Genomic DNA, 11832 nt, shown 5'->3' with positions numbered 1-11832 from the left:
CTAAGCACTTATGTTCCTACTCAGTAATGATTCAGACTGCCCGAAGAACCCCCAGTATACACCCTCACCTGTATATTCTATTTAGCACCTGTGTAGCTCTCTGAAACACCTGTAATTACACCTGTTGGTCCTTTGTAGCACGTGTTTATCTACTTTTCAACTCCATGTGCACTATTCTTTCTCACCTTCTGACATTTGTGACCGTCCTATTCCCCGTATCAGCTGTAATAACACCTGCCTCTCCCATGACCTTAATTAGCACCTGTCGCACCATCATAACACCTGCATTTTCTATCACGCCTATATTGCCACTTAACACCTGTTGCCTACCTTCACACCTGCCTCCCGTCACCTATATTAACACCTGTCACATCATAACACCTGGATTACTCTCACACCCATATAGCATTCACACCTGCTGTTAATCTTCACACCTGTCTCTCCCATCACTTATATTCCCTATGACACCTGTTTCTTTTCCCATCACACACCTGCCTCTCCCGTCATCCCTATAAACACCTGTCACACCTGGGTAGTCCCTTTTAATACCTGTGGCGCTCTCTCACACCTGCCTTTCCCGTCTCACACATGTCTCCCCATCACAACACCTGCTCTCCTTTACGTCACACCTGCATTTCCCCAACTCACATAGGTATCATTTTCCATCACATCTCCATCACACCTGCCTCTCCCTTTTCACACCTGCCGCACCGTCACAACACCTGCTCTCCTTTACCTCACACCTGCATTTCCCCAACCAACAAAGGTATCATTATTCTTCACACCTGCCTCTAATCACCTTCATTTACACCTGTCACATTCACAAGACCATGCTCTCCTTCACACCAGCTGAATGCATCTTTAGTCATTCTTTTAACAACATCTGCGTCTTCACTAGCAACACGTGTCGTTCTCCCTCACCTGCATGGCCCATTAGTACACCTGTGTCTCTTTTACACCTGCTTTAGGGGTTGGAGAGGGACGCCTTCACGTGGTGGCACTGATAGAACCACGCAAACGTCCCTCAACTCCCTCACAATCCCCCCTGAAAAGATGGACTTGAGGAGAAGGGCAGTTTCAACCTTCAGTCCACCGTGTTTGCTTTCAGATGAATTTTATCCTTTATTAAACTTTCATGATCCTTATTATAATCTCTGCCCCTCTGAATTCATTACCCTCAGTCTGCAGTTCATTATTATTTCAGCATCATGACTCTATTACACCTGAAAATGCCTAGTTACACCTGCACGTCTCTTCCACTTCCTTTATTACACCTGCATGTCTTCCACTTCCTTTGTTACACCTGCATGCCTCTTCCACTTCCTTTATTACACCTGCATGTCTTCCACTTCCTCTGTTACACCTACATGTCTCTTCTACTTCTTTATTACACCTGCATGTCTCTTCCACTTCCTCTGTTACACCTACATGCCTCTTCTACTTCTTTATTACACCTGCATGTCTCTTCCACTTCCTCTGTTACACCTACATGCCTCTTCCACTTCCTTTATTACACCTGCATGCCTCCTCCTATAATCACTGTCTATTACTTTATTACGCCTAGCTTGCATGGTTCTTTATTACAGGTGCATGACTCTGTTACACCTGCGTGGTTCTTTATTACAGGTGCATGACTCTATTACACCTGCGTGGTTCTTTATTACAGGTGCATGACTCTGTTACACCTGCGTGGCCTCTGTAATACCTTCATGGCACCACAAAATCTAGGACCCTCGTAAAGGTGTATTACAGGGAGCCACAAGGAGGATATAAGGAAAATAGGCGTATAGGAAAACAGCAGGGAGAGTTATAAGAAGCAGAGCAAAAATGGGGAGAGTGAAGAGTATAGCACTTCTTCGTGACTAGCATCATACCCTAACGTTTATCTATAGAGGGGTTGAAAGGGAGGAATATTGGAAAGCAAAGGGAGGAAGATACAGAGGAAGAGTACAAAAGAAAACGCTAAGGGAAAGACAGAAACAGGAATATAGAGGTAAAGGGGGAGTATATGAAATTAAAGAGAGAGAGAGAGAACAAAGGGAAGGGGAGTCAGCAGCGATCTAAAGGGATGGATTAGAGGGAGCGAGGATAAAGGCTAGAAGAAAGGGAAAGACATGGAGAAGGGAAGAAAAGAGGGAGGAATCAGAAGGTACAAAGGGGCAGGGAGGGGAGGATAACGGAGAATATTATAAAGGGAGGGAAAAGAGGGAACAAAGGGCAAGGATGAAAGAAAAGGAAAAGACAGGAAAAAGTGCCAGAGAGAGAGAGAGAGAGAGAGAGTCAAATGGTACACTAGGGGTTTACAAAGGGAACGATTACAAGAGAGAGAGAGAGAGAGAGTACAGGGCGTTACAAAGGGAGGGATTAAAGGGAGGTACGAGAGAGTAATTTTCCGATACCTGCAATTTTGAAGAGGATTAGGCGTAAGGCGGGGGGGGGGTGATGGGGGGGAGACGGGGGGTAATAGCATCGTAGGTCAGAGTGTACTTACGGCAGAATGAGGCGTCGTAACTCGTATCGTAGGTAGCTGGTCGTAACTTCATGCTCGTAAATAGGGACTTAAACTTAATCCATGCACATAGGGGTCGTAACTTTGATGCTTGTAATTGTGTGGTCGTAACTTCATGTCTCGTAAATGTGGTCGTAACTTCATGTCTCGTAAATGTGGTCGTAACTTCAAGGTCGTAACTATGTGGTCGTAACTTCAAGGTCGTAAATATGTGGTCATAACTTCATCGTCGTAACTTCGTGGTCGTAATTATGTGGTCGTAACTTCATGGTCGTTAGTATGTGGTCGTAACTTCATGCTCGTAACTTCGTGGTCGTAACTTCATGGTCATAATTATGTGGTCGTAACTTCGTGGTCGTTAATATGTGGTCGTAACTTTATGGTCGTTAGTATGTGGTCGTAACTTCATGCTCGTAAATATGTGGTCGTAACTTCATGGTCGTTAAATTGGTGGTCGTAACTTAATGACACTACTAGCTTGTAACTCTCTCACTCTCTCTCTATTTCTTAATTTTACCTCACCCCATCCTTACGGGGGAAATTGATGATGATGATGATGAAACAGGTGACTGAAACCATGATGATGATGATGCTCGTGAGTGACAGTGATGATGATGATGATGATGATGATGCAACCAAAGACTGAGAACCTGATGATGATGATAGTGGCAATGACGACGATGATGGTAATGATGACGTTGATAATAATAATAATAATAATAATAATAATAATAATAATAATAAAAACAAAGTACACAACGACCCTAAAAGCGAGGCATAAAATTGTGTAGTCAAGAGTGTGTGAAAACAAGAGTGAGAGAGAGAGAGAGAGAGAGAGAGAGAGAGAGAGAGAGAGAGAGAGACCCTTTCATTTACAGCTGCCTGGACAATATTGCGTGTGAAAGATTGATGAGAGAGAGAGAGAGAGAGAGAGAGAGCACACACACACACAAACGTTTAATTCTGCCACATCCTTTCCTAGCCCCCCCCACCCCCCCTCTCTCTCTCTGCCTAAAAGTTAAATAAATCGCAAGAGGGTCAGTGTTTGCAGTAGGTCGGTGGGTGAGAGAGAGGGGGACCATCTCTGTTTACAGTGAGATCCTTTGGTGTTTACAGTAACCTCTAGTTGTGTTATGTGTGTTTACAGTTAATTGTGCAGTTGTGGAATGTGTGTTTACGGTGGGTAGTTGTGATGTGTAAGTGTGTAATCTGTAGCTGTGTATTCTTGTTTAGTGTATTGTGTTTCGTTATGTTATTTCTGACTAATCTCTCTTTAAGGCAGGATTTCTGTTACCCTTTTGTCTCTTACTTGGCTGTATCAGGGGATTAATACGAGAATATGGTGCAAGTCATGAAGAAGTGCTGTGTATGTGTGAGGGAGGAGGGAAGGGATTGACGAGAGAGGTGGAGAGCTGTGGGTGAGGGAGGAGGTAAGAGAGAGGTGGAGAGGTGTGGGTGAGGGAGAAGGGAAGGGAGAGAAGAGAGGGGTGGAGAGGTGTGATTGAGGGAGGAGGAAGGGAGAGGTAAGAGAGAGAGGGGTGAAGGGTTGTGAGTGAGGGAGAAGCCAAGACGGTGAGGCAAAGAGGTGGGGAAATACAGAAGTAGGAAGAGGTACAAGAAAAAGCTGGGGAGATGCAGGGGAGGGAGGAGGGAAACATAAGCCTGCAGTCTACGGGGTTCACACAGTCACACGAACCTCCAAAAACAACAAACAAACAGACAAACAACAAACAAACATGGCGTACCGCAGCCCAGCCCAGCCCAGCCTTACCTTGCTCGCCAATTATCCTCTTTCATTTCCCCGCTAAGAATTAATTAACCTGGCTCATTTTTAGCAGGAAGGCAATTAACCTATCAGAGAGAGGATACACAAATCAGACACGTAATCTACCTGGTTTGCATTCCAGTATTATCGTGGAACGGGAACCGGGTCGACCTAGATAATACTGTGTTAAGTAATCAGTGTTAGAAGTGTTTATTTATTTACCTGTGTATCTGTCTTCCTGTCTATATCTATCTATCTGTCTATGTGCCTGTCTGTTTTTCTATTTATTTATAACATCTATCCATCTTTCCATCCAACCATCCAGTTAGCATTCCATCCCTCCCTGCCCCCATCCATCCATCCATCCTTCCATCCGCCCATCTCTCCCTCCCTCCCTCCATACATACATACATACATACATCCTTACATACATACACACATACATATATATATATATACATACGTACACTTTCAAAAGGCTTTACATACATTAGGTTGTACAAGTGAACATTAAACCCATTGTCGTTTGTTCAATGAAGCACTGTGTTCAAAAGCGGTGTTCATGTGCATCACCTGTGTACTAAAACGTTGAGAAGTACAGTACTCTCGTCACTGTAACTTGGCCCAGATTTTCGTCCTTTTGCAGCTTATTTCACGTAGCTCAGTGGCATGAAAAGACAATACTACGGCTCTACATCATCCATTCCATCGCACTTCTTCGTGACAGGCATCATAATCTAGTGCTGACTTATTCCCACACCTCAGCATTCGTGACGGAGAGGTGGCAGTTTTGGGTCAAGTTAATGTAAAGGGAGCGTAACACGTGTCCGGCCCCCAAACAGCTGATATGTGCGTCACGTGCTATGACGTCACCCGGTCCCCGTACCCTTAGTGGATGGCCTTGATATGCGTATCACCCACGTCACTCACACACCTGGCTTCTTCTTCCTCGTCTTTTCTTCTTCTTCCTCCTCCTCCTCCTCCTCCTCCTCTCACACACACACACACACACACACACACACACACACACACACACACACACACACACACACACACACACACACACACACACACACACACCAGTTATGCACCTTATTTTACCTGAACACTGTGATGCAGGAGAGGGACGCCTTCACGTGGTGGCACCCATATACCCGGTCGGCTCCACTGCCCGGGTGCACAAACGCCTCACAACTTCCTCCTTATCCCCCAAAATGGTTTACTACAGGACTCTTACCATCCTGCAGTCCACCGGGTGTACGTCGCAGATGAGTCTTGGGTTTTGCAATTGTCACTACCAAAATTAAACAGTGGCTTTCAGAATTCAGTAATCCTTTTCAGAATGGCATATGAGAGTTTAAAAATATCAATACTATACTCCATTTACTCTCACTTGGCCCAAAATTGCCGTCTCCCCGTCGTGAATGCAGAGTTTTCATACATAAGTACCAGGATATGATGCTTGTCGTGAAGAGATGGAGTGGAAAGGATGCAGAGCCGTAGTACTGTCCTTCTCTGCCACTGAGCTACGTGAAATAAGCTGCTGAAGGACGAAAATCTGGGCCAAGTTAGAGTTAAAAGTTTACAAATAGGTTTTTTCATTTTTTTCCTTAATCTTTTATCTTCTGTAAAAATAAAATGTATGCAGCTTTACCCAACGTCCTTATATATGTTTCCTTTGAATTAATTTACGTTTCCTTCCTCTTTCATCTTCTGTAAAAACCAAAACAATAATACATGCAGCTTTACCCCACCTTCTACAGCTGTGAGCAAGACTTGACACTTCAAACATATATATATATACACACCTGTGAACACCTGCCATTATCACCCCACCTGCCTGTGTAGTATATGGACATGTGGCACACCTGTTGCCTTCATAAATGTGGTTATCATCTGCCCTTAACTACACTCAGTCGCCACAATTTTTTTTTTTTTTTTTTTTACCTTTCTGTGTCCTAGGATAAGAAAGGAGCTATGTTTCTGTAGTGTTTGGTAATGCTGTGGAAAGAAATTGTATCTTATTTCTCTCCCCATCCTTCCTTCCATCCATTCATTCGTTCAGTCATTCATTTATTCGTTCACTCACTCATTCATTCATTCATTTCGTCCGTCCGTCCATCCATCCATCCATCCATCCATCCATCGTTACACTTATTCATCCATCCATCCATCTATCTGTATATCTTATGTATCTATCCATCTGTCTGTCTATATCTGTCTATTTATATGCATCCATCCAACCATCTATGTATATCAATTTATCAATATATATGTGTGTGTGTGTGTGTATACAATATATATATATCTCCAGCCATTCATTCATTCATCTATCTGTTTATTTGTCTATCTATCAGTCTGTCTATCTGTCTACACCTTCGAATTGAACATATAATTTGATAACATTTCTTTTCCGTATCTCTAACTCTGTCCTCAAATAACCTCGTCTGCCTGCCTATCTATCTCTGTCTGTGTATCTAATCTACCTGTCTATCCCCATCCTCAGGTTGGACCATTTAATTTCATAATATGTATCACCCGCACCTCTGCCTCTATCCTTAATTAACCTGGTCATCCACGTCAGGTATGAACTCGGGTCAGTCTGCCTAACTATATCTATCTGTCTATCTATCTGTCTGTCTGTCTACACCCTCTGCCTGTAACTCTTATTCTTAATTAACCTGGTCTTCGGCAGGTATGAACTCCGGTCTGCCTACTTACCTGCCTGCCAATCTGTCTATATCTATCTATCTATCTACCTATCTATCTCTGTCTACCTACCTATCTGTCTATTTATCTATCTGTCTATCTATCTTCGCCCTCTACCTGTAACTCCTTAATTAACCTGGTCTTCTTCGTCAGGTATGAACTCGGGTCAGAGGAGCTGCGGGTGCTGGAGCAGGAGATGCAGCGGCTCTTCCTCCTGGGGTACCGCTGGTCGCACACCTACACCCAGTGCGTCCTTCAGACCATCCTGGAGTCCATCAGGCACGGGGCGCTCTCCAGGGACCGCCATCAGGAGGAGGAGGAGGACGAGGGGTTAGTAGTAAGAGAGAGAGAGAGAGAGAGAGAGAGAGAGAGAGAGAGAGGGCATCAGGCACGGGGCGCTCTCCAAGGAACAACAGCATCAGTTGAAGGAAGAGAGGAGGCGTTTACAGAGAGAGAGAGAGAGAGAGAGAGAGAGGAAATAGCAGTGGAAGGGAGTGTGTGAGTCGTGCCGTGTACAGCGGAGTGGATTTTTTTTTTTTTAATATATTTTCTTTCATTGTTAATTTGTCCTCATGATTTTCCTGTTTTTGTGTGTGTGTGTGTGTGTGTGTGTGTGTGTGTGTGTGTGTGTGTGTGTGTGTGTGTGTGTGTGTGATTTCGGGTCAGTTTGGTTCATTGTTGGATTTGGAAATATTTGATGAGAGTATGTTGCCTGGATTATGTAACACACACACACACACACACACACACACACACACACACACACACACACACACACACACACACACACACACACACACACACACACACACATTCCGCTCTCAAACTCTGACGCAACACTCCAGCACTTTTCGCGGTGTTAATTTGTGGCGATGTGGAGGTGATAGCCAGGTGGAGATTGGTGTGGCGGTGCGGTAATGATGTAGCGGAGTTAGCGTGTTGTGCTCACCCCACCTGGCTTCCCTCACCTGCCCAGCTTCACCTTGCTAATTACCTGAGCACCTGAGTTGAGCGCAGGTGTGGGGTTTATGGCTTTGAATTTATTGACCTGAGGAGAAAGAGTAAAATTTATGACCGTGGAATAGATATTGTGTAGTATGAATGAGGCGATAGATAAACTTATTATAGATGGATGGATTGATAGATGGATAGATAGATAATATGGTTTTGTTCTTACGAGGTCCCAAGTGCGGTGTTTTTTCCTTGTTTTATGTGTGTGTGTGTGTGTGTGTGTGTGTGTGTTTTTTCCACATTTATGCCCACGTAATCCCCATATGTCGTAGTGAGTGACAGGGGCGAGAGTGGGAGATAGGGGGAGGAGGGAGCTGGACCCCCCCCCTCTTGTAGTCCTGGTGTAGGGGTGTGTCCATTCCCACCTCCCAGCACTTGGGTTGTGAGCAGATGCAAGACGGGGTGAAGGAAGTACTTGTGGCCTTACTTTCTCCTCTGATTCGTGTCCCTAATGAGATCAAAGAACCTGGCTCATGATGTCTGTGTGGAAATGAAGTCAGGTTGATGAAACACACACACACACACACACACACACACACACACACACACACACACTCCCCCTTCTCATCCTTCCCCAATTCCACTCTTCATCTCCCCTTCATCCTCCCCCCTCCCCCTCCTCATCTCCCCCTCATCCTCCCCCCTCACCCTCCCCCCTCACCAGTCCCCCTCCTCATCTCCTCCACACATTGATAGAAGTGACGAAATTCTGCAATACTAGTAATTGACTTGTATATTGCAGTGATGTTGCATTGTCATTATTCCTGATTGTTCTCTCTCTCACACACACACACACACACACACACACACACACACACACACACACACACACACACACACACACCTTCCTATTCGTGACCTGGCTCCACTCTCATCCCTCTGACCTAACGTCACAGAAATTATTCTTTGGAGCAGAGGGATTGGAAAAGAGTGATTATAATCGTGTGTTTTTACTTCAATCCTTTTTACTCACTCCACTGGCAATATCTGATCTGACCCCATTCATCTATCTGCCTATCTGTCTATCTATCTACTGTATATCTGTCTGTCTGTCTGTATGTCGCTGTCTATATGTACCTATTTTCCGTCTATCTGTCTAACCTCCATCTCTCTCCATCTGTCTATCTGTCTATTGGCAGACGCCGTAATCCCATAAGGGGCGGCTACAAACAGATCTCCTCCTTGTCATTCTGTACGCCACCATCTGTTTGCCCTCTCTCCAAGCCCCTTTCCAAGCTGCTTCTGTTAATCTGACCCGCCATATACTCTGTGACCTGGCCCCACTTCCCTCCCCGTGCCCTGACCTCCCCTTCCCCTTAATGACCCCTTATGACCCCACCTGACCTCCCCCTCCCCTTAATGACCCCCACTGACCCCACCTGACCTCCCCCTCCCCTTAATGACCCCTTATGACCCCACCTGACCTCCCCCTCCCCTTAATGACCCCCACTGACCCCACCTGACCTCCCCCTCCCCTTAATGATCCTCCCTGACCCCTTATGACCCCCACCTAACCTCCGCCTCCCCTTAATGACCCCCCTGACCCCTTATGACTACACCTGACCCCCCCCTTAATGAACCCCCTGACCCTTTATGACCCCCACCTGACCACCCCCTCTCCTTAATGACCCTCACTGACCTCGTATGACCCCACAGGAAGGAGTATGACATCAGCAGCTGCAACGGTGACCTGGACCAAGACCTTGAGGGCGCGCTGAGGGCCATCGAGGGCGAGGAACTGGTGAGTGGGGGGAGTGGGAGTGAGTGGGACTAATGGGGGGGTGCGCGGGAGTAGTGGCTGAATGCGAGTGAGTGGGGAAGTGTGTGGGTAAGTGCGAGTGAGTGAGGAAGTGTGTGGGTAACTGTGTGGGGGAATGGGAGTGAGTGGGGAAGTGTGTGGGTGAGTGCGAGTGTGTGGGGAATGGGAGTGAGGGGGAAATGGTGTCGGGGCTGGGAGTGAGTGGAGAAGTGTGTGGGGGTGATAAGTGGTTGAGATGGGGGACTGGCAGGTGAGTGAGGGAGTGGAGAGAGAGAATAGAAGGGTGGGAGTGGGGGTTGAAGGTGGGAGTGGGAGGTGAGTGGGTGTAGTGGGAGATGTGGAAGGGATTGAGTGAGATTGGTAAGTGGAAGGTGAGTGGATTTAGGAGAAGTGGAGATTGAAATGAGCAGGTGGAAAAGGAATGATGAATGGAGTGAATGGGAGGTGGGATATGAGCAGATGTAGTGGACAGAGGGGACTGGGGTAAGCAGTGAGTGGAAGTGATGATCGGGAGATGATTGAGTGGAAAGTGGAGATTGGTAAGTGGTAATGTGTGGAGTGGAGATTGGGATGGAAGAGTGGTAAGGAAGGGAGTGCATCTTCATCTTACTTAGAGCATTTCTGTCAACTTTCCTCCCTAACGCATCGTATTGGGCAGAAGAACATACCAAGCCTGTCTCAGCTTAGGAATATTAGCCAGCAGAGGAAAGTGATAAGCAGAAGAGGTGAAATATTATAGCAGTGAGATATACCAGGCCTCTCTCAGCTTAGATATATTAGCCAGCAGAGGAAAGTGAGAAGCAGAAGAGGTGAAATATTAGGACAGAGAAATATACCATGGCTCAGCTTAGATATATTAGCAAGTAGAGGGATGTGAGAAGATGTGAAATGTTAGAACAGAGAAATATACCTCGCCTCTCTCAGCGTAGGAATATTAGCCAGCAGAGGGAAGAGAGAAGAGCAGAAGAGGTGAAATATTAGGACAGGGAAACATACCAGGCCCCTCTCAGCTTTGAAACATTAGCCAGCGGAGGAAAATGAAAAGCAGAACAGGTGAAATATTAGTCAAGCTTTTCTAGCCGACTGCACCTGGAATTACCTGGCTGAGACCTGGAGCGGCTGGAATGGTGCTGGAAGTAATGGATTGTGAAATGGAGCTATTTTGTCAGGGGACCTTCCAGAGGGTGGTGATGATGATGATGATGATGATGATGGTGATGATCGAACCTACAGTGAGTGATGATGATGATGATAGTGATGATGGTGATGTGGAACTTGGAATTGATGATGGTGATGGAACCTGGACTAAATGAGTGATGATGATGATGATGATGATGATGATGGTGATGATGCCTGAGACGGTGATGAGAGGGATGATATGAAACCTGAAGAAATGATGATGATGATGGTGATGATAGGTAATGATAATGATGATGAAAAATGATGATTGTGATGAAAACTGAGTGATAGTGATATAATGATGGGAGCAAATGAAATAGGTGATGGTGATGATGATGGTGATGGTGGTGGTGGTGATGATGATGGTGGTGATGATGGGGCCTGAAGTGTGCAAGTGATGAGGGAGTAAAGGTGAGTGAAGAGGCAGAGGGAGGTAGTGAATGAGAAAAGGAGAGGAAAAAAATGAAGAGGGAGGAGAAGAATGAAGTGGAGAGAGAGAGAGAGAGAGAGAGCTGGAAAGGGCAAGGGAAAAGAGCAATAGAGAAGGGGAGGAAGAAGGGACGAAAGGAGGGGAAAGATTCAGAGAGAGAGAGAGAGGGGTGAATAACGGGAGGGAGAATTAAAGTGAGGGAGGGGGCGAGATGGAGGAGGGGGGAGGGGGGTTGTTGGGGGGGGGGAAGTCCGTTACCATGGCGTCTCCAGGGTAACGTGTTGTGGTCGTTACTGGTTGTGTGGTTGTGGTGGTGTGGTTGTGGCTAACGTGCTGAGGTCTGTGGTGGATTTAATGATGGTTGTAATTGTGGTAGGTTTGGTTGTGGTGATGGTTTTGAGAGGATGGTGGATGGTTGTGGTGGGTGGATGGATGGTTGTGAGGTATGGAGAGAGAGTTGTAGCCTAGTT

The 11832-nt window shown here is 46.0% G+C and overlaps 1 protein-coding gene across 1 annotated transcript in view; it reads left to right on the top strand.

Moving 5' to 3' along the window:
- The window catches only part of IA-2 (tyrosine phosphatase IA-2), a 158425-nt gene that overhangs the window by 25733 nt on the left and 120860 nt on the right, over positions 1-11832 (top strand). The window contains exons 4-5 of the mRNA XM_080286440.1: positions 7137-7320; positions 9655-9735. Of these exons, the coding sequence (XP_080142566.1) occupies positions 7137-7320; positions 9655-9735 (265 nt within the window). The remainder of the gene's footprint in view (positions 1-7136; positions 7321-9654; positions 9736-11832) is intronic.

This window comes from Coenobita brevimanus, chromosome 14 (genome assembly GCF_032717465.1).
Source record: "Coenobita brevimanus isolate Jiangsu-jjx chromosome 14, ASM3271746v2, whole genome shotgun sequence".
Lineage (NCBI taxonomy): Eukaryota > Metazoa > Arthropoda > Malacostraca > Decapoda > Coenobitidae > Coenobita > Coenobita brevimanus.
Note: the sequence above shows the minus strand (reverse complement) of the source record. Positions and strands in the feature narration are given on the sequence as shown.